The sequence below is a fragment of the Salvelinus alpinus genome, chromosome 8 (genome assembly GCF_045679555.1).
Source record: "Salvelinus alpinus chromosome 8, SLU_Salpinus.1, whole genome shotgun sequence".
NCBI classification, from domain to species: domain Eukaryota; kingdom Metazoa; phylum Chordata; class Actinopteri; order Salmoniformes; family Salmonidae; genus Salvelinus; species Salvelinus alpinus.
The window spans coordinates 34,450,466-34,475,499 of record NC_092093.1 but is presented as its reverse complement, the minus strand read 5'-3'; the positions used below and the strand labels follow the sequence as shown (position 1 = coordinate 34,475,499).

At 43.0% G+C, this 25,034-nt stretch overlaps 1 protein-coding gene across 2 annotated transcripts in view; it reads left to right on the top strand.

Annotated features, from left to right (window-relative positions):
- The first annotated feature begins 9,962 nt into the window (after positions 1 to 9,962).
- LOC139583020 (lethal(3)malignant brain tumor-like protein 3) overlaps positions 9,963 to 25,034 on the top strand; it is a 59,560-nt gene continuing 44,488 nt past the window's right edge. The window contains exons 1-15 of one of the 2 annotated variants that reach the window (XM_071413662.1): positions 9,963 to 10,067; positions 11,690 to 11,826; positions 13,322 to 13,433; positions 14,497 to 14,659; positions 15,863 to 15,992; positions 17,778 to 17,862; positions 18,051 to 18,145; positions 18,808 to 18,912; positions 19,267 to 19,402; positions 19,772 to 19,863; positions 20,395 to 20,546; positions 22,065 to 22,141; positions 22,592 to 22,677; positions 23,083 to 23,193; positions 24,852 to 24,966. In XM_071413662.1, coding sequence (XP_071269763.1) covers positions 11,707 to 11,826; positions 13,322 to 13,433; positions 14,497 to 14,659; positions 15,863 to 15,992; positions 17,778 to 17,862; positions 18,051 to 18,145; positions 18,808 to 18,912; positions 19,267 to 19,402; positions 19,772 to 19,863; positions 20,395 to 20,546; positions 22,065 to 22,141; positions 22,592 to 22,677; positions 23,083 to 23,193; positions 24,852 to 24,966 — 1,579 coding nt within the window. In that variant the 5' untranslated portion in view covers positions 9,963 to 10,067; positions 11,690 to 11,706. The remainder of the gene's footprint in view (positions 10,068 to 11,689; positions 11,827 to 13,321; positions 13,434 to 14,496; positions 14,660 to 15,862; positions 15,993 to 17,777; positions 17,863 to 18,050; positions 18,146 to 18,807; positions 18,913 to 19,266; positions 19,403 to 19,771; positions 19,864 to 20,394; positions 20,547 to 22,064; positions 22,142 to 22,591; positions 22,678 to 23,082; positions 23,194 to 24,851; positions 24,967 to 25,034) is intronic. The other variant, XM_071413663.1, reaches the window with a different exon arrangement.

The following is a 25,034-nucleotide window of genomic DNA, read 5'->3' as shown; positions in this document are numbered from 1 at the left end:
GTTCGCCAGATCAGATGCAGTAGGGATGACCAGGGATGTTCTCATGATAAGTGTATGAATTGGACCATTTTCCTGTCAAAATGTAACGAGTACTTTTGGGTGTCAGGGAAAATGTATGGAGTAAAAAGTACATAATTTTAGGAATGTAGTGAAGTAAAAGTAAAAGTTGTCAAAAATATAAATAGTAAAGTAAAGTACAGATACTTTAAAAAAAAATTTTTTTTTTAACTTAAGTACTTTACACCACTGAGCAGATGTCACAAAGTGCTATAAAGAAACCCAACCAACATGCTTACCAACATGAACACACATAATTGGTAGTCAATCTAATAAAGGGTAATGTTTCCAACTACTGAATAACAAGAATAAAGCCTTGGATCAACTCACCTATTTTGGACTTTGCAATGATGGTTGTGTTGTGTAGTCAAAGTGTGCTAAAAGGCTGTCAACCTCATGTACCCTGCAGAGAATATGAATCGTGTGAAACTTGAGTCATAAATGATACATTTGCCATTAACTGTAGTTACAGTAAATGTGTGAGGTAGCGCTAGGGACATCATTTGTGATGCTTTTTGGCAGAAAGCAAAATGTGGGGTCCATGCAGACATCATGCATGTTTTTGTGGGTAGTTTCTGTGTTCACGAGAAAGGAAGTACAAGTCAATCATGTACCACAACATATGACAATGGAACTACTATATATGAAAGACAGGATATACTTCATTTGAATATTGTGGAAAATATCTATAATTTTAGACCCTGAAAATACCAATGCAAAGACTGACCAAAATGTAGTAAACAGAATAGAAGGACATCATGTCCATCAGCAAGTTCTGGAGAACAATTTTTACATGATATAGGACTCCATCACACAAGACCCCAAGAAGTTCAGTCGTTCATTCCTAATAAAACCTATAATATGATCCATAATAATATGGAGTCATTCCACCATTGCTGTCACCACAAAACTACTAAAAGGAAGGCCATGTAGGCATTTCACACTAAAATACTTGCTTAAACTATACTCAGATAGGTTCAGTCATTTCAATGGGAGGTATTAGAAGTCCAGACCAAATGCTCTAAATTGACTAGTCAGCTGTTTTGTGATATTTACAATAGACAGCAGCAGCACATGACCTACAGTCATAACTGAAATGATTGGCACCCTTGATAAAAATTAGCAAAAAAGACTGTATAAAATAAATAATACAAATACTGAGCTATATTGGGTGCTAAAAAAATTGCGAAATTATATTATTTTATACTAATACAATTACTCAGTGAAAAATTAAAAACATTCTATAAAAGATAGGGGTCAAAATGATTGTCACCCCTGTTTTCAATACTCAGGCGCCCTTCCTTTGTTAGCATAACGGCACTGAGACGTTTTCGAAAATGTTTTATGAGATTGGAGAACACATTGGGAGGGATCTTAGACCATTCCTCCATACAGAATCTTTGGACTGTCGTCTTCAATTCAAATCAGAGGTTTTCAATGGGGTTCAAGTCAAGACTGAGATGGCTATTGCAAAATTTTGATTTTGTGGTCTTCAAACCATTTCTTTGTGGATTTTGTTGTGTGCTTGGGGTTCTTGTCTTGCTGGAAGATCCACTTGCGGCCACGTTTCAGCTTTCTGGCAGAGGCAAGCAAGTTTTTGGCTAAAATGTCCTGGTACTGGGTAAAGTCCAGGACCAGTGGAAGCAAAATAGCCCCATAACATCAAAGATCCACCACCATATTTTACAGTAAGTATGGGGCTCTTCGCATCCTGCTTTCGTCGCCAAACCCACCACTGGTGTGCGTGGCCAATGAGTTAAATGTTCATGTCATCCAACAAATGTAAAGGTTGAAGGTTGATAAACGGCATTGGCACTTGGATCGGAACCGGTGCTATGATCAGATGACATGAAAATAGAGCTCTTTGGCCACACACGCCAGTGGAGGGTTTGGCATCGAATGAAGGATCGATGCAAAGAACCCCATCCCGACTGTAAAATATGGTGCTGGATCTTTGATGTTATGGGGTTATTTTGCTTCCACTGGTCCTGGGGCCCTTGTTAAGGTCAATTGCTTCATTAACTTTACCCAGTACCCGGACATTTTAGCCAAAAACCTGGTTGCCTCTGCCAGGAGGCTGAAACTTGGCTGCAAGTGGATCTTCCAGCAAGACAATAACCCATAGCACACATCAAAATCCCAAAATAAATGGTTACTTGGCCACAAAACCATCTCAGTCTCAGGACTTGACCCCGATTGAAAACAGGGGTAGCAATCATTTGACCCCTATCTTTTTGAGAAAAAAACAAATATTATTTTAAACAAAATCTCTTTCTCTGAGAAATTGTATTAGTATAAATAATATATTTTAAAAGAATTGCATACAATATAGCTCAGTATTAGTATTATATATTTTATACAGTCTTTTTTGCTCATCTTTATCAAGGATGCCAATAATTTTGGTTATGACTGTATGTACACAGTGCCACACTAAGTTGACAGGTTAACACGTACATTTAGTTCCCTACTACTCCACTTCCTGTGGTATCCAAAACTGGAGTCCAACGTATTTACCCATGTTTAACTGACATTGGTCTTGACCTTGATTGATGTTTGTTTTTAGCGCTTCAGAGTAGACCCTCAATACCCACAATACCTGCAACAGCAGTCCAACAACATGAATGGCCGCCTTGATCTTTTATCATTGGAGTTGCTAAAAGGTAGCCTACCTAGAGCAAACACAGCAGGGGATGAGGGCTGTTCTTAATGGGCTTAAACACATGCAAAAAGCTTCCTATCTCAATCCATTCTGGATAAAGCCCGACCCAAGGCCCGGACCACTTCTACAGCAGCACCAACCCACAATGGCTAGAAATACACCTGAGTGGTGTGACAACCAACCTGTCTTCACACACTGTGATGTCAGTGCATGCATATTCACCGGGCCATATTTTTGTTTAGAATATTAATGTGTTGTTGGCCTGTTGGGGTGTATATGCTGTAACAGCTGCTGGAGCACCAGGAGGCAAGCCAGACTTGACTCTGGGTAAATGAAATGTAAATAGGACACACAGTTCTTCAGAACAGTGGTGTTCTCTGCTTCTCTGGCCCACTGATCTACAGTGTCTTGTGCGACATATGATCTCTCTGCAAACCGGACATATTCTTGAATGTTTAGAGTTGAGACATTAACTGCTACATGTGTCGTTAAAACCATGACAGAACTTTGAGGAAACAGAAACAAGTCCTAAGCACTTAAACCATGAACACAGTCCTCAGTATGTCTTTTGACAATCACCCTCCATGCCCTAATCAGCACTGCATCATATGAACGTATTTTCTTTTTAGTGGATTAGTGACACTGTAACTCACTAATGTTATGTACAGTGAGTGCATAACCATCGCCAAACATGCAATAGAGGAGAGATCACCAACACAAAGCATTTCTTCAGTTAATTGCTCAGTCATATGCAGGAAAGGGCTCCCAATTAAGTAATTTCCCTTATGCCATGCCACTATGGCTATGGACATTCCATAACTTGGAATTGGGCTCCATAAGGTACAAATTAAATGTACAGTATGGTGATCTGCAACAGCAGTAGCACCCCATGCAGTATGCATTTGCCATACGTGCTCTTACAGAGCAGCCCATAAGTATGAAAGATTTTACAGAAAAAGTAGTCATACTCATGATCATATTGTCATGTTTTGTCATTGATTATCATGTCTTGTCCCTGTGCTTCCCTTCTATTCGTTTCCCTCTGCTGGTCTTATTAGGTTCTTTCCCTCTTTCTATCCCTCTCTCTCCCTCTTTCGCTCTCTCTCTCTATCGTTCCGTTCCTGCTCCCAGCTGTTCCTCATTCTCCTAACTACCTCATTTACTCTTTCACACCTGTCCCCTATTTTGCCCTCTGATTAGAGTCCCTATTTCTCCCTCTGTTTTCCGCTTCTGTCCTTGTCGGATCCTTGTTTGATGTTTGCTGTTCTGTGTCCTTGTTCCGCCCTGTCGTGTTTTTGCCTTCTTCAGATGCTGCGTGTGAGCAGGTGTCTATGTCAGCTACGGCCTGTGCCTTCCCGAAGCGACCTGCAGTCTGTGGTCGCGTCTCCAGTCGTTCCTCTCTACTGACGAGAGGATTTCAGTTTTCCTGTTTTGTATTTACCTAAGATATATCCAGGAGTATCGTTTTTGTTTAAGACTGGAATAAAGACTCTGTTTCTGTTAAGTCGCTTTTGGGTCCTCATTCACCAGCATAACAGAAGGATCCGACCAAGAATGGACCCAGCGACTACGGATTCTCGCTACACTGCCGTCGAGATCCAGGGAGCAATGCTCGGCAGACACGAGCAGGAATTGTCTGCTGCTCGTCATGCCGTTGAGACCCTGGCCGCTCAGGTCTCCGACCTCTCAGGACAGTTTCAGAGTCTTCGTCTCGTGCCACCAGCTACTTCCTGGTCTTCCGAGTCTCCGGAACCTAGGGTTAATAACCCACCATGTTACTCTGGGCAGCCCACTGAGTGCCGCTCCTTTCTCACCCAGTGTGATATTGTGTTCTCTCTCCAGCCCAACACATACTCAAGAGAGAGAGCTCGGATCGCCTACGTCATATCACTCCTTACTGGTCGGGCTCGGGAGTGGGGCACAGCTATCTGGGAGGCAAGGGCTGAGTGTACTAACGATTATCTGAACTTTAAAGAGGAGATGATACGGGTTTTTGATCGTTCAGTTTTTGGGAAGGAGGCTTCCAGGGCCCTGGCTTCCCTATGTCAAGGTGATCGATCCATAACGGATTACTCTATAGAGTTTCGCACTCTTGCTGCCTCCAGTGACTGGAACGAGCCGGCGTTGCTCGCTCGTTTTCTGGAGGGACTCCACGCTGAGGTTAAAGATGAGATTCTCTCCCGGGAGGTTCCTTCCAGCGTGGACTCTTTGATTGCACTCGCCATCCGCATAGAACGACGGGTAGATCTTCGTCACCGAGCTCGTGGAAGAGAGCTCGCGTTAACGGTGTTCCCCCTCTCCGCATCTCAACCATCTCCTCCCACCGGCTCAGAGACTGAGCCCATGCAGCTGGGAGGTATTCGCATCTCGACTAAGGAGAGGGAACGGAGAATCACCAACCGCCTTTGCCTCTATTGCGGTTCTGCTGGACATTTTGTCATTTCATGTCCAGTAAAAGCCAGAGCTCATCAGTAAGCGGAGGGCTACTGGTGAGCGCTACTACTCAGGTCTCTCCATCAAGATCCTGTACTACCTTGTCGGTCCATCTACGCTGGTCTGGTTCGGCTGCTTCCTGCAGTGCCTTGATAGACTCTGGGGCTGAGGGTTGTTTTATGGACGAAGCATGGGCTCGGAAACATGACATTCCTCTCAGACAGTTAGGGAAGCCCACGCCCATGTTCGCCTTAGATGGTAGTCTTCTCCCCAGTATCAGATGTGAGACACTACCTTTAACCCTCACAGTATCTGGTAACCACAGTGAGACTATTTCCTTTTTGATTTTTCGTTCACCTTTTACACCTGTTGTTTTGGGTCATCCCTGGCTAGTATGTCATAATCCTTCTATTAATTGGTCTAGTAATTCTATCCTATCCTGGAACGTTTCTTGTCATGTGAAGTGTTTAATGTCTGCTATCCCTCCTGTTTCTTCTGTCCCCTCTTCTCAGGAGGAACCTGGTGATTTGACAGGAGTGCCGGAGGAATATCATGATCTGCGCACGGTCTTCAGTCGGTCCAGAGCCAACTCCCTTCCTCCTCACCGGTCGTATGATTGTTGTATTGATCTCCTTCCGGGGACCACTCCCCCTCGGGGTAGACTATACTCTCTGTCGGCTCCCGAACGTAAGGCTCTCGAGGATTATCTGTCTGTTTCTCTCGACGCGGGTACCGTGGTGCCTTCTTCCTCTCCCGCCGGAGCGGGGGTTTTTTTTGTTAAAAAGAAGGACGGTACTCTGCGCCCCTGCGTGGATTATCGAGGGCTGAATGACATAACGGTTAAGAATCGTTATCCGCTTCCCCTTATGTCGTCAGCCTTCGAGATTCTGCAGGGAGCCAGGTTCTTTACTAAGTTGGACCTTCGTAACGCTTACCATCTCGTGCGCATCAGAGAGGGGGACGAGTGGAAAACGGCGTTTAACACTCCGTTAGGGCATTTTGAATACCGGGTTCTGCCGTTCGGTCTCGCTAATGCTCCAGCTGTCTTTCAGGCATTAGTTAATGATGTACTGAGAGACATGCTGAACATCTTTGTTTTCGTTTACCTTGACGATATCCTGATTTTTTCACCGTCACTCGAGATTCATGTTCAGCACGTTCGACGTGTACTCCAGCGCCTTTTAGAGAATTGTCTCTACGTGAAGGCTGAGAAGTGCGCCTTTCATGTCTCTGTCACATTTCTCGGTTCTGTTATTTCCGCTGAAGGCATTCAGATGGATCCCGCTAAGGTCCAGGCTGTCAGCGATTGGCCCGTTCCTAAGTCACGTGTCGAGTTGCAGCACTTTCTCGGTTTCGCTAATTTCTATCGGCGTTTCATTCGTAATTTTGGTCAAGCGGCTGCTCCTCTCACAGCTCTTACTTCTGTCAAGACGTGCTTTAAGTGGTCCGGTTCCGCCCAGGGAGCTTTTGATCTCCTCAAGAAGCGATTTACATCCGCTCCTATCCTTGTTACTCCTGACGTCACTAAACAATTCATTGTCGAGGTTGACGCTTCAGAGGTGGGCGTGGGAGCCATTCTGTCCCAGCGCTTCCATTCAGACGATAAGGTCCATCCTTGCGCTTATTTTTCTCATCGCCTGTCGCCATCGGAACGCAACTATGATGTGGGTAACCGCGAACTGCTCGCCATCCGCTTAGCCCTAGGCGAATGGCGACAGTGGTTGGAGGGGGCGACCGTCCCTTTTGTCGTTTGGACTGACCATAAGAACCTTGAGTACATCCGTTCTGCCAAACGACTTAATGCACGTCAAGCTCGTTGGGCGTTGTTTTTCACTCGTTTCGAGTTCGTGATTTCTTATCGCCCGGGAAATAAGAACACCAAGCCTGATGCCTTATCCCGTCTCTTTAGTTCTTCTGTGGCTTCTACCGACCCCGAGGGGATTCTCCCTGAAGGGCGTGTTGTCGGGTTGACTGTATGGGGAATTGAGAGACAGGTAAAGCAAGCTCTCACTCACACTGCGTCGCCGCGCGCTTGTCCTAGTAACCTTCTTTTCGTTCCTGTCTCTACTCGTCTGGCTGTTCTTCAGTGGGCTCACTCTGCCAAGTTAGCTGGCCACCCCGGCGTTCGGGGTACGCTTGCTTCTATTCGCCAGCGGTTTTGGTGGCCTACTCAGGAGCGTGACACGCGCCGTTTCGTGGCTGCTTGTTCGGACTGCGCGCAGACTAAGTCAGGTAACTCTCCTCCTGCCGGTCGTCTCAGACCGCTTCCCATTCCTTCTCGACCATGGTCTCACATCGCCTTAGACTTTATTACCGGTCTGCCTTCGTCTGCGGGGAAGACTGTGATTCTTACGGTTGTCGATAGGTTCTCTAAGGCGGCACATTTCATTCCCCTCGCTAAGCTTCCTTCCGCTAAGGAGACGGCACAAATCATCATTGAGAATGTGTTCAGAATTCATGGCCTCCCGTTAGACGCCGTTTCAGACAGAGGTCCGCAATTCACGTCACAGTTTTGGAGGGAGTTCTGTCGTTTGATTGGTGCTTCCGTCAGTCTCTCTTCCGGTTTTCATCCCCAGTCTAACGGTCAAGCAGAAAGGGCCAATCAGACGATTGGTCGCATATTACGCAGCCTTTCTTTTCGAAACCCTGCGTCTTGGGCAGAACAGCTCCCCTGGGCAGAATACGCTCACAACTCGCTTCCTTCGTCTGCTACTGGGCTATCTCCGTTTCAGAGTAGTCTTGGGTACCAGCCTCCTCTGTTCTCGTCCCAGCTCGCCGAGTCCAGCGTTCCCTCCGCTCAGGCTTTTGTCCAACGTTGTGAGCGCACCTGGAGGAGGGTCAGGTCTGCACTTTGCCGTTACAGGGCGCAGACTGTGAGAGCCGCCAATAAACGTAGGATTAAGAGTCCTAGGTATTGTCGCGGTCAGAGAGTGTGGCTTTCCACTCGTAACCTTCCCCTTACGACAGCTTCTCGCAAGTTGACTCCGCGGTTCATTGGTCCGTTCCGTGTCTCTCAGGTCGTCAATCCTGTCGCTGTGCGACTGCTTCTTCCGCGACATCTTCGTCGCGTCCACCCTGTCTTCCATGTCTCCTGTGTCAAGCCTTTTCTTCGCGCCCCCGTTCGTCTTCCCTCCCCCCCCCCCCGTCCTTGTCGAGGGCGCACCTATTTACAAGGTACGGAAGATCATGGACATGCGTTCTCGGGGACGTGGTCACCAGTACTTAGTGGATTGGGAGGGTTACGGTCCTGAGGAGAGGAGTTGGGTTCCATCTCGGGACGTGCTGGACCGTTCGTTGATTGATGATTTCCTCCGTTGCCGCCAGGGTTCCTCCTCGAGTGCGCCAGGAGGCGCTCGGTGAGTGGGGGGGTACTGTCATGTTTTGTCATTGATTATCATGTCTTGTCCCTGTGCTTCCCTTCTATTCGTTTCCCTCTGCTGGTCTTATTAGGTTCTTTCCCTCTTTCTATCCCTCTCTCTCCCTCTTTCGCTCTCTCTCTCTATCGTTCCGTTCCTGCTCCCAGCTGTTCCTCATTCTCCTAACTACCTCATTTACTCTTTCACACCTGTCCCCTATTTTGCCCTCTGATTAGAGTCCCTATTTCTCCCTCTGTTTTCCGCTTCTGTCCTTGTCGGATCCTTGTTTGATGTTTGCTGTTCTGTGTCCTTGTTCCGCCCTGTCGTGTTTTTGCCTTCTTCAGATGCTGCGTGTGAGCAGGTGTCTATGTCAGCTACGGCCTGTGCCTTCCCGAAGCGACCTGCAGTCTGTGGTCGCGTCTCCAGTCGTTCCTCTCTACTGACGAGAGGATTTCAGTTTTCCTGTTTTGTATTTACCTAAGATATATCCAGGAGTATCGTTTTTGTTTAAGACTGGAATAAAGACTCTGTTTCTGTTAAGTCGCTTTTGGGTCCTCATTCACCAGCATAACACATATCTATAAGACCATAGGGGATATGTTTTGTATAACTTCAGGCAATGGTAACGTAATGAATGATAAGCTTGATTGACTACAAAATCTACACAAAACGTTACAGTACAACATTTGCTTCAGTCTGGAAAGCAATTACTGATGAAAGTCAAACTTAGTGTATTCTATTCTAACTGTATTCTATTATATTATGCAATATTCTATTCTGTTATATCTGTTCTGTATATTCTATTCTATTCTATTGTGTTCTAAAGTTCCCTTGATCAACTCTAGAGAAGCTAAACTAGAAGTCCAATAAAGGTAGCTGGATGTCTGAGTTACGGAATTAAACAGTAGGCCATGGCTACAGCCCATTACTGTTTTTCATTTAGATGTCATTAAATCAAGTTGAGACAATTTGTTCATAGTAATAACAGACTACAACATGGCATAAAGGAACTTTGTACATCAATCTGCTTTAATTTGCATGGTTTCTTGCACAGGACTCACAAGCACAGATTCTTTTTTTATTTTTAACTGTAACGATAACAACGTTGATGCGTAAACCTAAACACAAAATTGAAAAATAGGTTGATGGCGCAACTTATGTTAAAGGATACAACACAATGTCGGTATTAAAACGTTTTTGGACGTTCTTTGTGCTATTTCGCAAGTCACCCCATTTCACTGTCGACAAGCAAACTGGGTTTTATTTTTAGTAACATGGTATTCGTGTTATTTTATTCTAATCATCGCCTATCTCAGTCTCCGAACATCCACGACGCATCCATAATAATTTGTTGATGGTTTTATGTCGATGACTAGGTTATGCGACAAATAATGGCTTAATCTATTACATATGTTGTTATTCAACCAGCTCAAACTTTCGATATTGGCATGATGTGTTTTACAGTCTAGCTGAGGCACCCACCGCAAGCACTCGCTCAGAGCCATGCTCATGCGCATTGACGGCTGCCTGGGCAATTTGTCAGTACTCGTGGGAGAATTTGGGTAAGAAACAGACAAATTAAAACAAATGTACTTTAGCATAAAACAATTGATGGAGGAAATTATGCATTATAGTAATGAAAGATCTGTTATATAATACTTTCGCTAGAGGTTCATTGAGACGGAATTTGACCAAAACTTAGCAATAAGTACAAAACGACTGGACGTGTCATCAATAATATCAGTCAGGAAGAGGTTCAATGCGTAGAGCGTGAATATATTGCGTTCTAAAATTGTAACAAAAGTTGCGTCGAAAATTACTGCAATGATAGAAAATATGTTGTGCTAGATTTCTTGTCTCCCAGAGACGTATATAATAATGGTATATTATACTCTTTCAAGAATAATGTTTGCTTCAGTGTAATTCCCTGTTATGGCTGGGGAGGGGAAGACATTGCGCTTGACAAGCGAACTGGTCTAAAATATTTATACCATAATTTCCTTCCAAAAAGCTTTCATGGCAGTTAAAATATTATGTTTGTTGTAGAGCAACGAGTCTGCAGGCCTGTCGGTGAGAATTATATAGGACTATATTCCAGCTCCGCCATTTTGGGAAACTGGCTTTAAAACACATTAAATAGTATCAGAGCAAAGAAAAGTGTTAATATCTGATACAATGCATGATTAGCGTCTTGCTAAGGGACATCACAAAATATCTGTAACACACCTAGTTGGAATACAAAGGAAATGCGAACTGGTTGCGCCCAACCGAATCATTTAATCCCACTCGTAATTAAAACTATTTGACTCAGAAAGCTCGAAATAAATATTAATAACGCTCATAACCGACAATGGACATCTGATGATAAAATCTAACACACAGGTTGAATAACATGTGCACAGTAAACACGCGGAATTTTCCTTTGTAATAATATTTGTTGATAATTCAAAAAAGTGTTCTCTGCATATGATGCAATTTTGACGCTTAGCAGAGAGAGGATCGATCCTTCAAATAGTTTGGGATGGAAATGCATTTTGCATGCATAAAATGTAAGTTACTTTCATATTGCAATTTCGTAAATGCCTGGCAACGATTTGCTGTTAATGTAGGCTACTGTCTTAATGCCTATACTTATTATTTTAGGCGCATACATAACACACAAATTATATACCCTACCGAAATGTCAGGAATTATATTTGAAAGACAGCAATATTGATAGATCATAGGCCTATTGCATGAACTATCAATAATTCATCATTTCTATCAAATACGTTAAACATATCGTCTACATTTTTTGTTCAGTGATTTCATTGTTTGATAGGGTCTGAAAGTTTCAAACGCAGTCGTCTAAACCTAGTCAGCACTGACCTCTAGTGGTTGATGTATGTCATTGAGTTACAATGTTGCAGGCCTTCCGCTGTTACATTTCAACAATAATTTAAACATTGTTGCAAAGCGGCTTTGTGAAACATTATTGAGACACTGTTGCAAAGCCGGTCTGTGAAACGTTCATTTGTTTCTCTTCTTTTCATTTGACTTGCACTTTGCGCAGGACTACGGTTGCAGTAACTTTACTACGCTGATGTTTTTAACGTCAGTTTATGTAGATTCAGTAGGCCTATGCCATATTCATTCTGCACAGTGTTATTTATTGTCTGGTGTGGCTTCATCTTGTCTTTTTCAGATATCCCCATTTTTAACATGGATGAGTCTAAAAATGCTACAAATACAGCTACAAATGCAGCAACCCCTGATTTTGATGTGTATGGTGCCATGGACTGGAAAGATGGTGTTGGAACCCTAACTGGGAGTGAGCTGAAGGTACACATCACCACAATAGCTGAAAAGGTTCCCCACAATAGCTGAAAAGGTTCAATGTTGCCATATATATATCATTATTTTTTACTTGTGTTATACCTATCAGAATAAGGACACATAATAATGAAATGGAATGATCCATTTGTGTAATGACAAAATCAATGATATATATAATTGTATAAATCATAAATTGTATAATTCATAATTAGGACCAAGGACTTTTTCCTGACTAGGTCACATGGCGCTAATCACACTATTAATCTAAATATACAGTATGTCCTCACTCCTCACATATAGAGTGTTTTCAGAAAGTATTCACACCCCTTGACTTTTTCCACATTTTGTTGTGTTACAGCCTGAATTTAAAATGGGATTAAATTCAGATTTTGTGTCACTGGCTACACACAATACCCTATTATGTCAAAGAGGAATTATGTTTTTAGAAAAGTTGATACATTTATTAAAAATTAAAAGCTGAAATGTCTTGAGTCAATAAGTATTCAAGAGAGGTTTTCCAATGCCTTGCAAAGAAAGGCACCTATTGGTAGATGAGTAAATATATATATTTTTTAAACAGACATCGAATATCCCTTTGAGCATTTCAGTTATTAATTACACTTTGGATGGTGTATCAATACACCCAGTCACTACAAAGATACAGGCGTCCTTCCTAACTCAGGAACAAAATAAAAATATTCCAAAACATACTTCCTGTTTGCAGTAAGGCAAAAACTAAAACTGTATGAAATGTGGAAAGACATTAACTTTATGTCCTCAATACAAAGTGTTATGTTTGGGGGCAAATCCAACACAACACATCACTGAGTACCACTCTTCACATGTTCAAGCATGGTGGTGGCTGCATCGTGTTATGGGTATGCTTGCCCTAGGCAAGGATTATGGAGTTTTTAAATATAAAAATAAACTGAATAGAGCTAAGCACAAGCGCAATCCTAGAGGAAAACCTGGTTCAGTCTGCTTCCAACAGACATTGGGAGACAAATTCACATTTCAGCAGGACTGTAACCTAAAACACAAGGCCAAATATACTCTAGAGTTGCCTACCAGACGACATTGAATGTTCCTAAGTGGCCTAGTTACAGTTTTTACTTAAATCGGCTTGAAAATCTATGACAAGACTTGAAAATGGCCGTCTAGCAATGATCAACAACCAACTTGACAGAAAGCACAAAGACAGAGCTTGAAGAATTTAAAAAAGAAAAATAGACAAATATTGTACAATCCAGGTGTGCAAAGCTCTTAGAGACTTATCCAGAAAGACAGATGTAATCGCTGCCAAAGGTGATTCTAACATGTATTGACTCAGGGGTGTGAATACGTATGTAAATGAGATATTTCTGTATTTCATTTTCAATAAATTTGCTAACATTTCTAAAAACACATTTTCACTTTGTCATTATGGGCTATTGTGTGTAGATGGGTGAGAGAAAAACATTGATTTTTAATCAATTTTGAAAGTTTGTGTTATGTTTATTAGTTTAAGGTGAATGAGTTTGGAGTCTTGGAGGTCCTGACAGAGGAGGGAGAAGATGAGAGTGTGAAGAAAGCTCATGCCACCATTACATGGGCAGTGCCCACTGCTCAGGAGGGTAAGATGGCATGGTTCAATGTCCACAACTTTTAGATGCTCCCGGAAGGGATATATTTATGAGATGTAAGCATACGCATGTACAATGTTTGTATCCCCATTGGGGTCTGAGATGCACCTGATCCGGTGGGATGTGCATATATTTTCTGTTTCATCTTTCAACTAGGCATGTTTAACTGAAGGTTTTCACCAGCTTATCACATACCGTGCATACAGTCTTTAAGAAGCCGCTGTAGAGCAGTGGCGGTTCTAGACCATTTCAACTGGGGGGGCCAAGCTGGGGCCAGTTGTACTGTTAGAGGGGCCATTTGTACTGTTAGAGGGGCCAGTTACATTAGACGTTATTGTTGTCATATCGTTTTCTTCACATTAGCAGGCAAAAGACCATGTTCATAATCATCATCGTTGCCACTGTCTAATAACGGATGTAAAAAAAAAAGAACGATAGCAAAAATGAGTTATGTAAAAAATAATTTCATACTCCACATTTAGGGGGGCCACAAGGGGGTCCAAAATGGTTGTCACAGGGGCACTGCTGTAGAGTTGGATTTGTTTTTACGTTTCACAGCAAATAATTATATTGTCTATAACAGCTATTTACAAAACTGGATAATTATCCATCCTGTAACTTTTCTGTCTGAAATAGTATTTCATGTTAATAGTTTAGGATACCTTTGATATAAAAGACATGTGCATTTTCAATAATTGTCATTATTGTGTCTAACCCTAGGCACTAGAGTCAGTTGAATTGAGCTCAGCAAAGCTAATCACAAAATGGTGAATCGTGATCATTATAAGCGGTCAGCTATCAGCTATCTATTTGAGCATTTCTGATTATCTCAAAATAAGGCCTTCAATTTGAGTCTCAGTCTAGCTGGTGGCTATGTTGCTGTTGTTTTTTAATGAAACAGGGAATGCATGGGAACCTTTTATGTTATCCCATTGCTCTGTTCTTATTGACCTTGAGCTTAGAAATGATTCATTAGCCACACAGGATATGGGTGAGGATGACTTTGTGACTCTCTTTTCTTCGCCCTCTCTCCCTCCTTCCACAACCCTCTCAGACAGTGCTGCGGTAGCCGTGAAAGAGATAGAGGAGATGCAGGAGGGGCAGTGGGCCCAGAGAGGCCTGGTGTGTGTGCGCTGCCAAAGGAAGGGCTCCCCCGTGGACTTCATGTCTGATGGCCTCCACTGCAGTGAGCGCTGTCTGCAGCAGGACCAGCAGGAGTGAGTGGGCTGGGGAGTGGGCCAGGGGAGTGGCCTGGGGAGCGGCCTGGGGAGTGGCCTGGGGAGTGGCCTGGGGAGTGGCCTGGGGAGCGGCCTGGGGAGTGGGAAGGACTAGGGTTTCATTAGTATCCAGGGCATCTATTCTTGTCTGGTCACAACTGCAGTTTCTGCATATGCTACTTTCCGGTAGTTGAACTGGTGTTTATTGTGCTTATGAAGTTCTGTTTGTAATAACTTCCGCTTATGTACAGTACACTGACATAATGGCCAGTACAGACTTTCACCCAGCCAATGAGAGACATACATTGTGCTATTATGCCAAATTATCGTGGTTAAATACATTTTTTATTTTAATTTTATTTTTATTATTCATGTCTCGATGTGCTGATATAAGCAACCATATATATTTTGTTTCCTACATTCATAACCACAACAACTATAAACATATTTCATATACTTAAGAAAATCAATAAGTCTACCTCCTAAACATTTCTTTGGCAAGCCATCCTATGCAGGGTGGAAGCCAGAAATAATTGATCAGTTAAATGTAAAGAGTCGCGGTGATGCTAATGCAGCTCTGAGCTGGAGAGAGAGAGAGAGAGAGAGAGAGACAGTGCTACCGTGGCCCCCAAATATCCATTGTTTTAAATTGGAGAAACTGCGAACAGAACGTTGCACCTTAAAGTGGTATTCCTTCTGTGGATTTACTACTGCCATGGCAACAGAGAAGAGAAAGACAGACTATACATCCTGTATTGAACAGTTAATCACATTTAATTTGAAAAAATTGGAGTTAGATTGTAATTTTTGTTAGATTTTGATGATGATGATAGGATTATTCATAGGCAGCCCTTGAGTAAGTCAATGTAGGAGTAATGCGTTATGAATCTGAAATACAAGGTGTGGTACCCCTTAAAATTTTAGACTTGAAAATCAATTTAGTTATACAATCTAATAATATCCTAGTAACAATCAGTTTTGTTTTCTGCCCAGCACTTCATTAGTGCATTTCTTTGTTTATTTTTTTAGTCATTGCGCCTAGATTTCAGAAATTGCCATGAACGAAGACTATTTTGGCATAAATGTTTCATGCTGGCCATGCTTTAGATATTTTGCAGTTCAGCTATTACTGAAACTATAGTTTATTAGAAGGGTAATCCTTTTTTGCACAAACCTTTACTCTATATTTTCTTTCCACTGCAGTGAGCTGAAGCTAAAGAAAGAGGTTTCGGAGAGTAATGGGGAGGTGGTGGGGGTCAGCCGTAAGAGGTCTTTGCAGCAGTACAAGATGGACACCACAGAGGTCCCGTCTGAGGACGATGATGAGGTCTATGTCAGTATTACTTTATTACGCCGAGGATTTTTATTTTTATTTTTTACAAATGTTATCCTGAATTGTGTACCTACTGAATTATACATAACTGTTGACATCTTACTGATATTTCATCACATTTTGTAGATATTGCTTATTTGATTTACATGGTATAGAACCTCAAGTCTGTAAATCTTTTGGCATCACTCCAAATTGCACAAGATTTTGAGGGATGACGAGTTAGCCTTGCATGCCTTTCCTGCTGAGGTGTCATAACTCGTACTAAATGAATGCTTCACAGAACGTGCTGCGACCCGACTGGTGTAGATAACTCTTGGCTAATCTCTGATTTATCATTATTGTTTCAAAATGGAAACATTTCAATGTACAGTAAACACAAATTCAGAATGATTTCAATACTACCTCGTAAACACTGTCCTCATTGCCTGCGCCAAAATGTCACATTGCTCTAGTCTATACTGTATGTGTGAGTACAGTGCATTCGGAAAGTATTCAGACCCCTTGACTTTTTCCACGTTTTGTTAGGTTACAGCCTTATTCTAAAATTGATCAAATCGTTTATTTCCCTCATCAGTCTACACACAATACCCCATAATGACAAAGCAAAAACAGGTTTTTAGAAATGTTTGCAAGTGTATAAAAATTATAAAACTGAAATATCACATTTACATACAGTACCAGTCAAATTATGTAGTAACCAAAAAGGTGTTAAATAAATCAAAATATATTTTATATTTTAGATTCTTCAAAGTAGCCACCCTTTGCCTTGATGATAGCTTTGCACACGCTTGGCGTTCTCTCAACCAGCTTCACCTGGAATGCTTTTCCAACAGTCTTGAAGGAGTTCCCACATATGCTGAGAACTTGTTGGCTGCTTTTCCTTCAATCTGCAGTCCAACCTATCCCAAACCATCTCAATTGGGTTGAGGTCGGGTGATTGTAGAGGCCAGGTCATCTGATGCAGCACTACATCATTCTCCTTCTTGGTCAAATAGCCCTTACACAGCCTGGAGGTGGGTTGGGTCATGGTCCTGTTGAAAAACAAATGACAGTCCCACTAAGCGCAAACCAGTTTGTATGGCGTATCGCTGCAGAATACTGTGGCAGCCATGTGGTTAAGTGTGCCTTGAATTCTAAATAAATCACAGTGTTACCAGCAAAGCACCATCACACCTCCTCCATGCTTCACGGTGGGAATCACACATACAGAGATCATCTGTTCACCTACTCTGCGTCTCACAAAGACACGGCAGTTTGGACTCATCAGACCAAAGGACAGATTTCCGACGGCCTAATGTCCATTGCTCATGTTTCTTGGCCCAAGCAAGTGTCTTCTTATTGGTGTCCTTTAGTAGTGTTTTCTTTGCAGCAATTCGACCATGAAGGCCTGATTCACGCAGTCTCCTCTGAACAGTTGATGTTGAGATGTGTCTGTTACTTGAACTCTGTGAAGCATTTATTTGGGCTTCAATTTCTGAGGCTGGTAAATCTAATGAACTTATCCTCTGCAGCAGAGGTAACTCTGGGTCTTCCTTTCCTGTGGCGGACCTCATGAGAGACAGTTTCATCATAGCACTTGTTGGTTGATTCCATGTGTTATTTCATAGTTTTGATGTCTTCACTATTATTCTACAATGTAGAAAATAGTAAAAATAAAGAAAAACCCTGGAATGAGTAGGTGTGTCCAAACTTTTGACTGGTACTGTTCTTAGAATTCTTAGTCTTAAAATGTTCCTGCATACTCTAGTGTTCTAGTGTGTAAAGCCTCCTGTGTGCATCAAACAGGAGGAGAAAGACAGCAGGAAGACGACCCGTGGCGCACCGCGAGGAAGAAGGAAACGGAGGGGGGACGCAGGCCTACTGAGACACAGTGAGTAGAAACATGCATTGGGAGGGACACTTGTGAGGGGCCACTCAGGGCCCGGATACTCATTTTCACAATCACCATATTGATATAATCACTGCCATTTGCACATACACACTAACTGCATGTGTTGCAATGTAATGTTGTGTATTGCTTTTTACACAATCTAATGAATCATTGTCTCACTATGGCAGCTGTTCCATATGGAGGGAAAAAGAAGTCTTGGTGTTGGGCCTCATATCTGGAGCAGGACAAAGCCATTGCTGCCCCCACTAAACTGTTCAAAGAGGTGAGCTATCATACCATACCCCTCAGGCCTGTATAGAATGGGTATAGAACTTAAATCTAAACCCTTATCCTTCTCCGTTTCCTTCTAGTCATTCTATTCTTTAGTCTATTTCTCCTCTACAGCTTGTCATTCAGGGTTAAGATGATATTTCACATCAAGTCCTACATTTCTTCCTACATGTTGAGAATTCATTTATTCAACTCATTAATCACATGTGTTATTCTTTGCCTACAAAAACAGTGTTAAAGGTGCACTATGCAGAAATCGCTCCACCATTTCCTGGTTGCTAATATTCTAATAGTTTGCATAATTTCAGTTTATGTGACAAAACAAGCAAGTATAGTGTAGAGAATCCTCTAAACTGCTGTGCAATATATTTTCCATAACCATAAATATTGTACTTTCCTCTGTTTGAAGCTGGTTTTCCAAACCCAAAAGTAAAAGATGCAGAAAACGAAACCTGAGAACGTGAAGCATAGAAATTGCGCACATAGAACATATCTGCCGCTTCTTTCAATGAGAATGGCAGATCTATAACTCCCATTTCTATGAGAATTTGGCCGGGTCGCCCAAAAAGTCACATATTGCAGCTTTAAGTTCATTATTTTTCAAAAGCTTGGAAATATGTATTTTAAACTAATGACGTCACATTTTCCTTTCAGCACCAGGCCTTCCCCCAGAGTAAGAATGGATTCCGGCTGGGAATGAAGCTAGAGGGAGTGGATCCAGAGCACCCCTCCATGTACTGTGTGCTCACTGTAGCTGAGGTAACCTCTCACCTCGACTCATCATTGCTGCCCTCTCAGGGGAGTCGAAACTCATGTCATGGATATCTTCAGATTTGGGAAGATCTGAAGCAAAGTCTGCATTGTCATTGTTCTTGTTCCAGTGCAAGCTGTGATAGTTGTGATGACTTATGTGTTGCTATGCAATGGCATTAGCAAAATACAGTATTTATAAGACCATAAATGCGTTTTTGTACTTTGAATTATGTCCACTTCTCTATGTTGGCATCATGTGCGCGCCTAGTCAGTAGGTTACTACTTAATTAATCTCTTGAGTAGCAAACACAGGATAGCCATGTCACGTATGAAGATGCTTAATGCTTCTTCCATGTTTAGGTTTCAGGACACAGAATACGGCTTCACTTTGACAAGTACTCCGACTACTATGACTTCTGGGTGAATTCCAACTCTGCAGACATTCACCCTGTGGGATGGTGTGAGAAAACGGGACACAAGCTTCACCCCCCCAAAGGTAAGAGACATGCCACCTTAGACAGATATCCACCTGGAAAAGACAATAACGTATATACAGTATTGGTCATTTTGGGTGGGATATTTTCAAACTGTTGCTGTAGCACTCTCTCATCTTCTCATTAGTATTTCCTTAATACAATATTGCTGACCAGTTTTCTTTCCTATGTGAGACTAGTCATATAGGGATGGTTACAAGTCATTTGTTAGGCTTTGTGGAAGCGGGATACCTATGGCAACAGGAAAACAATACTCATGTATTTTTAGTAGCTATTTTCTGCATGATTACTAGCATACCTGAAATTGAACCAGGGATATTTGATGAAGAGTCAAGTGATCCAAATTACCCCCCCCCCCTATGGATGGACAGGTTTAAAGGATGAGGAGTTCAGCTGGCTGTCGTACATCAAGCTGAGCAAAGCCCAGGCAGCTCCCAAGGCCCTGTTTGAGAATCAGAACACGGTAAGAGCAGCCTACAGATCTAATTTAAGCCGGGGACACACTCCGATGCATAAACTCGGATGAAATTGTATATGACATACATCATTGTCAGTTTTTGTCCGTCAAAAGTTAAACTCAATTCAACTATTTTCGGGCGAGTTTGGACGAGTTGCATCCATCAAAAGACAGACCGTTTGTGCGGTCCCCCCCCCCCCCCGGACAATCATCTCCGTTGGCGTTGTCATTCTATCAGCAACTGTTGACTTCCATTGGCTTCATCTGCAATTCTCTGACACAAAATCCCAGTGTGTCCAAGGCCTTACGGATCGCTTTCATATTGCTTTGATACTAGTGTTTAACCACTAGGTGAAACTGTTTAGTTTAGTTAGACTTCACACCCAGTTTTACACCTCCTTCATTGAAGTGCAATACTTGACATCAACCCGTTCAACATAGATATGAAGTAGTTTCATGAGCAGTTTAAAGGCTATAATACAAGAAGGTTCATGTGAGCTTTTGTCTCTGAGTAACTGTCCTGTTTTTATTTTCCAGACTGTCACTCCTTTAGGATTCAGAATTGGGATGAAGCTGGAGGCCATTGACAAGAAGAACCCCTCCTTCATCTGTGTTGCCACAGTAACAGACATGGTGGACAGTCGATTCCTGGTGCACTTTGATAACTGGGATGAGAGCTACGACTTCTGGTAATGTCTAACTTTGTGATTTACATTTCCTAACATTTCCTTACAATATTTCAGACTTCAAAATCAAAGCAGTGATTTGTGTTTACTGATGCCATATCTAAGTTATATTCCTTTTTTTTCTTGTTGCAGAATTGAGCACTAGATGGTGCTAGATTTATTACAACAGAATGTTTGTGTCTGGGAGGAGAAAAGCATTGCCTCTTACCAGAGTGTTTGTTATTAATATTTTACACAAGCCAACAAGCTACATTACTTGTGTAATACATTTTAAGTACAGTATGAATCGGCTGTACCATGAATTATTATTTTGACACTAGCACGCACGTCAATTTCCTCACAATTCTCTAGTCTTCTTTCCCCCCTCAATTGTCATCCCTCCAACCCTTGTTGATTTTCGCCTTTGTTTGTCTTTTTCTGACTGAGAATTGCGTGTGTCGTTACTGTCGTTTCGTGCCCGCTCTAAGCCCTCCCAGCTTGGGATTTGGACTGCCAGGAGGAAGTCCCAGTCTGCACGATACAAGAGCTTGTATTGGCTGAATTAGGGATGATCGTCAAATAAATGTCAAGGAGGAGAGGAGTTAGAGAGAGAGAGTAGAGCCTGGAGCGGTTAAGGGACGAGCAGATTCCCCCAGGGAGATGACGCTCTCTCTCGTGTGTTGTCGCTACAGCTCACGTCAGCCAGTCCCAGGCCCTACAGCATCACACCTCTGGGCCAAAGAGCAGGTTAACCACTCCACTGGGCTCTGCTTCACCCTGGCCTGGCCAGAGAGTAGGACACCAGGAATCTATGTTGTCCCTTAGACAAGCTTGCTGTAACAACACTGACCACTGAGGTAGAAACAATGGCAATCCTCAAATGTAGATTACTACACCGTTGTGTCACACTGGCACAACACAAAAAGGGATTGGTTTCGATACAGTATGTTGAGTCCATGGTGAAATAGTAAACCGTTTTAGATATTTCAGTAACAGCTTATAACCTTTTTGGCCAAGTAAGGAGGGTTGCGATATACTGACCAGATACTCAAGCCCCTTGCAATTTACCCTGCAACACTGATGCAATGACTGCATCATAGGAGTATTACTACCTACAATCTACTCATCAATGGTGTGCCGCCCATCATTCAGTGATATGTTATCCTACTGATGGTGGACGTGGAGAGAGGGAACAGTGGGAAGTTGTGAGGGAAGTATCCTTTCTCGCCCTGACTGTCCCGATACGTCAAAGTGATTGTTGCATAACATGCCATCATGGTTAGCTGAACGGGTTAATCACTCAGAAATAAGGTGGCTGAGGCCACAGTGGCTCAGAGTCTGTCACAATGTCAGCTGATCTATTCTCATATCCTCGTGCTTACTCCTAAACATTATCCCTATTCAATCCCCCGTAACAGTTTGTGGGGAAGTTCATGTCATAACAGTTTATAGGGAAGAAGAGGAATATATATACAAAGAAATGGGAAATCTGCTGAGCAGATGGCATTTTGTTACCACTGTCCTTCTCCTGCTCCTCCGTAGGTGTGATGCAACCAGTCCATACATCCATCCAGTGGGCTGGTGTCAAGACAACGACAGGATTCTCACCAAGCCTCCAGGTGAGATACTAACTCACTATTTATCCTGTAGATGCCAGGATACCACAAATGTGTAATGATGATTGAGCATACAGTTCTGAAAGTAAAGATTAACACATGGAAAGTTTCCAAACAGATCACTGCCCATGTAGCTCAGTTGGTAGAGCATGGCACTTGCAACGCCAGGGTTGTGGGTTCAATTTCCACAGAGGACCAGTATGAATTAAAGTATGAAAATGTATGCACTCACTACTGTAAGTCACTCTGGATAAGAGTGTCTGCTAAATGACAGAATTTTTTTGTTTGTTTTAATCTGATCTGTAAATTATTTTATTCCACTGTGGAGAAGACCGATGGTTTAGAATGACAGAAAGCACAAGGGACTTTACCCGCCCACACATGTACTACATAATACATCATATGTAGTCGTGCTCAATCTGGTTCAATCCTTTTCATTACTCTTTCCTGTAGGTTACCCCAATGTCAAGAATTTCTCGTGGGGAAAGTATCTGGAGGAGACCCAATCGTCACCGGCTCCTGCCAGAGCTTTTAAAGGGGTACGGCTGTTTATCTCTCTATCCTCTGCAAGCAAGACGATGTGGCAGCCCTACATCTACATTCCAACACAGTTTACTGGAGTAGCCTAGCTGGCCGTCTGCCGCAGAGTGTGACATATGATATGCTGCCTAAAGATGCGCACACATCGCACCGAATGTGGATCTAGCGTTCGTCTGCCGATCGTCAGCAGGCTCTGTTTTAAGGACCACCCGCTGTAGAGGTCGGACTACCGGAGTTATTCACGCGATTCTACATGTAAAATCAGAGTGCGCGATTCTACATGTAAAATCAGAGCGCACTCGGTTCGCAAATTATGTTCAGAGGTGCTAAAAACTCGGCCCGCAAGCGCTATTGGTGTGTCTGAGCCCTAACACCCCCCCCCCCCCCATACTCTCCCTCTACAGAAACCCCCCCACAGTTTCCAGCCACTCATGAAGTTGGAGACGGTGGACAAGAGGAACCCCATGCTTGTCAGAGTGGCCACCGTGGTAGACACTGACGACCACAGGGTCCAGGTGAGGACATCTCTTCAACTCTCTTATCTGTCTTTGTCTAACCACTGTGTCTACCAGTATCCATCTGCACTCCAGACTGGAGTCATTCAACATGATACTGTGACTCAGCTGGAGCAACACTTCTGTCTATGTCAATAACTAGGAGGTCTCCCTTCCTCTCCCATCACTAGTTTTTAGCTCAGATGTAGGGATGAGTTTGACTCGGTGTGTGTGTGTGTGTGTGTGTGTGTGTGTGTGTGTGTGTGTGTGTGTGTGTGTGTGTGTGTGTGTGTGTGTGTGTGTGTGTGTGTGTGTGTGTGTGTGTGTGTGTGTGTGTGTGTGTGTGTGTGTGTGTGTGTGTGGGGGGGGGGGGTTTAGTCCAGCTGTACACGACAGGAGGATTAGCCAATACGTCACTCATCTGCACTGTGAAGTGTGTAACTATTAGACCCTAGATCTGAACTAGTATAATCCTAGATTACAGAATTATTATGGGTATAATCTCTGAGTTCTGGTTCACTACAGATTTCTCCGAAACATTTCAAAGAACAAAAAAGAATGACACTCCAGCTCTACGTAGAAAATTGGGAGATGAACTCTGTATGAAGGTGTCCTGTGGGAGAAATGTGCTGATTTACTGGGAATACATATACAAATGATTCAAGACCTCACCATTGCCCCTTATTCCAGTTTCCAGTACATCCAATTAACATCTCCTTGACTCTCTCCTTGAGACCATTTTCAGGAGAGCTATGAGCTCAATGCTCTTTGAACTCTGAAGTGAACAGTAGGTCAGTGTTGGGAGTCGATGGACAGCTGTCTGCCTGGGGTGTATGTCAGTGCTTCCCCCTCTGCCCTACTTATGCCTATACTGTTCAGTCATCTCATGGAGCAAAAATAGCCCTAGATAGCATAGCTCCAGTCTATACAGTCCCTCCGGGTTTCTAAACTCGTACTCCTTCAGCTTAGCTTTGGTTTCTCTACTGTCACTTGTCACTTTATATACAAGGCTTTCGATGTTGATCTTGACCTCCTATCTCTGAACTCTTCTCTCACTCATTCCAAGACTGTTTTCTGAAGCTCCATCCATTCCCCCACCACCATCACTCTCACCACTCATACACGAACCAACACTACATGCATTTCATGCTCTCATTGTCCTTCAAGCATCACATACATTCTCATGCTGTTTCTCCATCTTCAGTCCCTTTGTGCCAGCGCATGCTTCATATTTCATGTTTTCTTCAACTGAACTAATAACAATAGTTTTTAGCAAGGCAGGGAAGCTGGCGGTGTACTAGGAGGGTCTGCCTTCCCACGACACCCTGGTGTGCTCCTGTCTCCTCTTGTTTGCCCCATACTGTGAAGCACACTATCATTGTCAGGAGTGTGGATAAGAACAGAGGATGAGCGATAGTTACCAACTATGCTGTGTGTCGGCCTCCCACAGATAGCCGGGCTAGCCTCCTCCAGCTGGAAGGGCAGTGCCAAGGGCTTCAGTCCGAGACGGTGCTTGTCAGCTAGATTGACGCAATCAGTAGTTCAGCTTCTAATCTCCAAGATATGTCTTTATCATTCGACCATGGTTTTGATTAAATCTCTTTTCCCCACATTTCTATATTTACCGTATGTGGTCGGACTCTACTGTAACTGTTTGTCCTTGGTGTGTGTTCCTCTAGATCCATTTTGATGGCTGGACAGATGAGTATGACTACTGGGTGGACACAGACAGTCCAGACATCCACCCTGCGGGCTGGTGTGCTAAGACAGGCCACCCCCTCCAGCCCCCAATCAGTGAGTGGCTTTATGACTCATCCTAATCTATTCATGTCCAGCTCCCTGCTTCAGTTCCAGGCCTACGG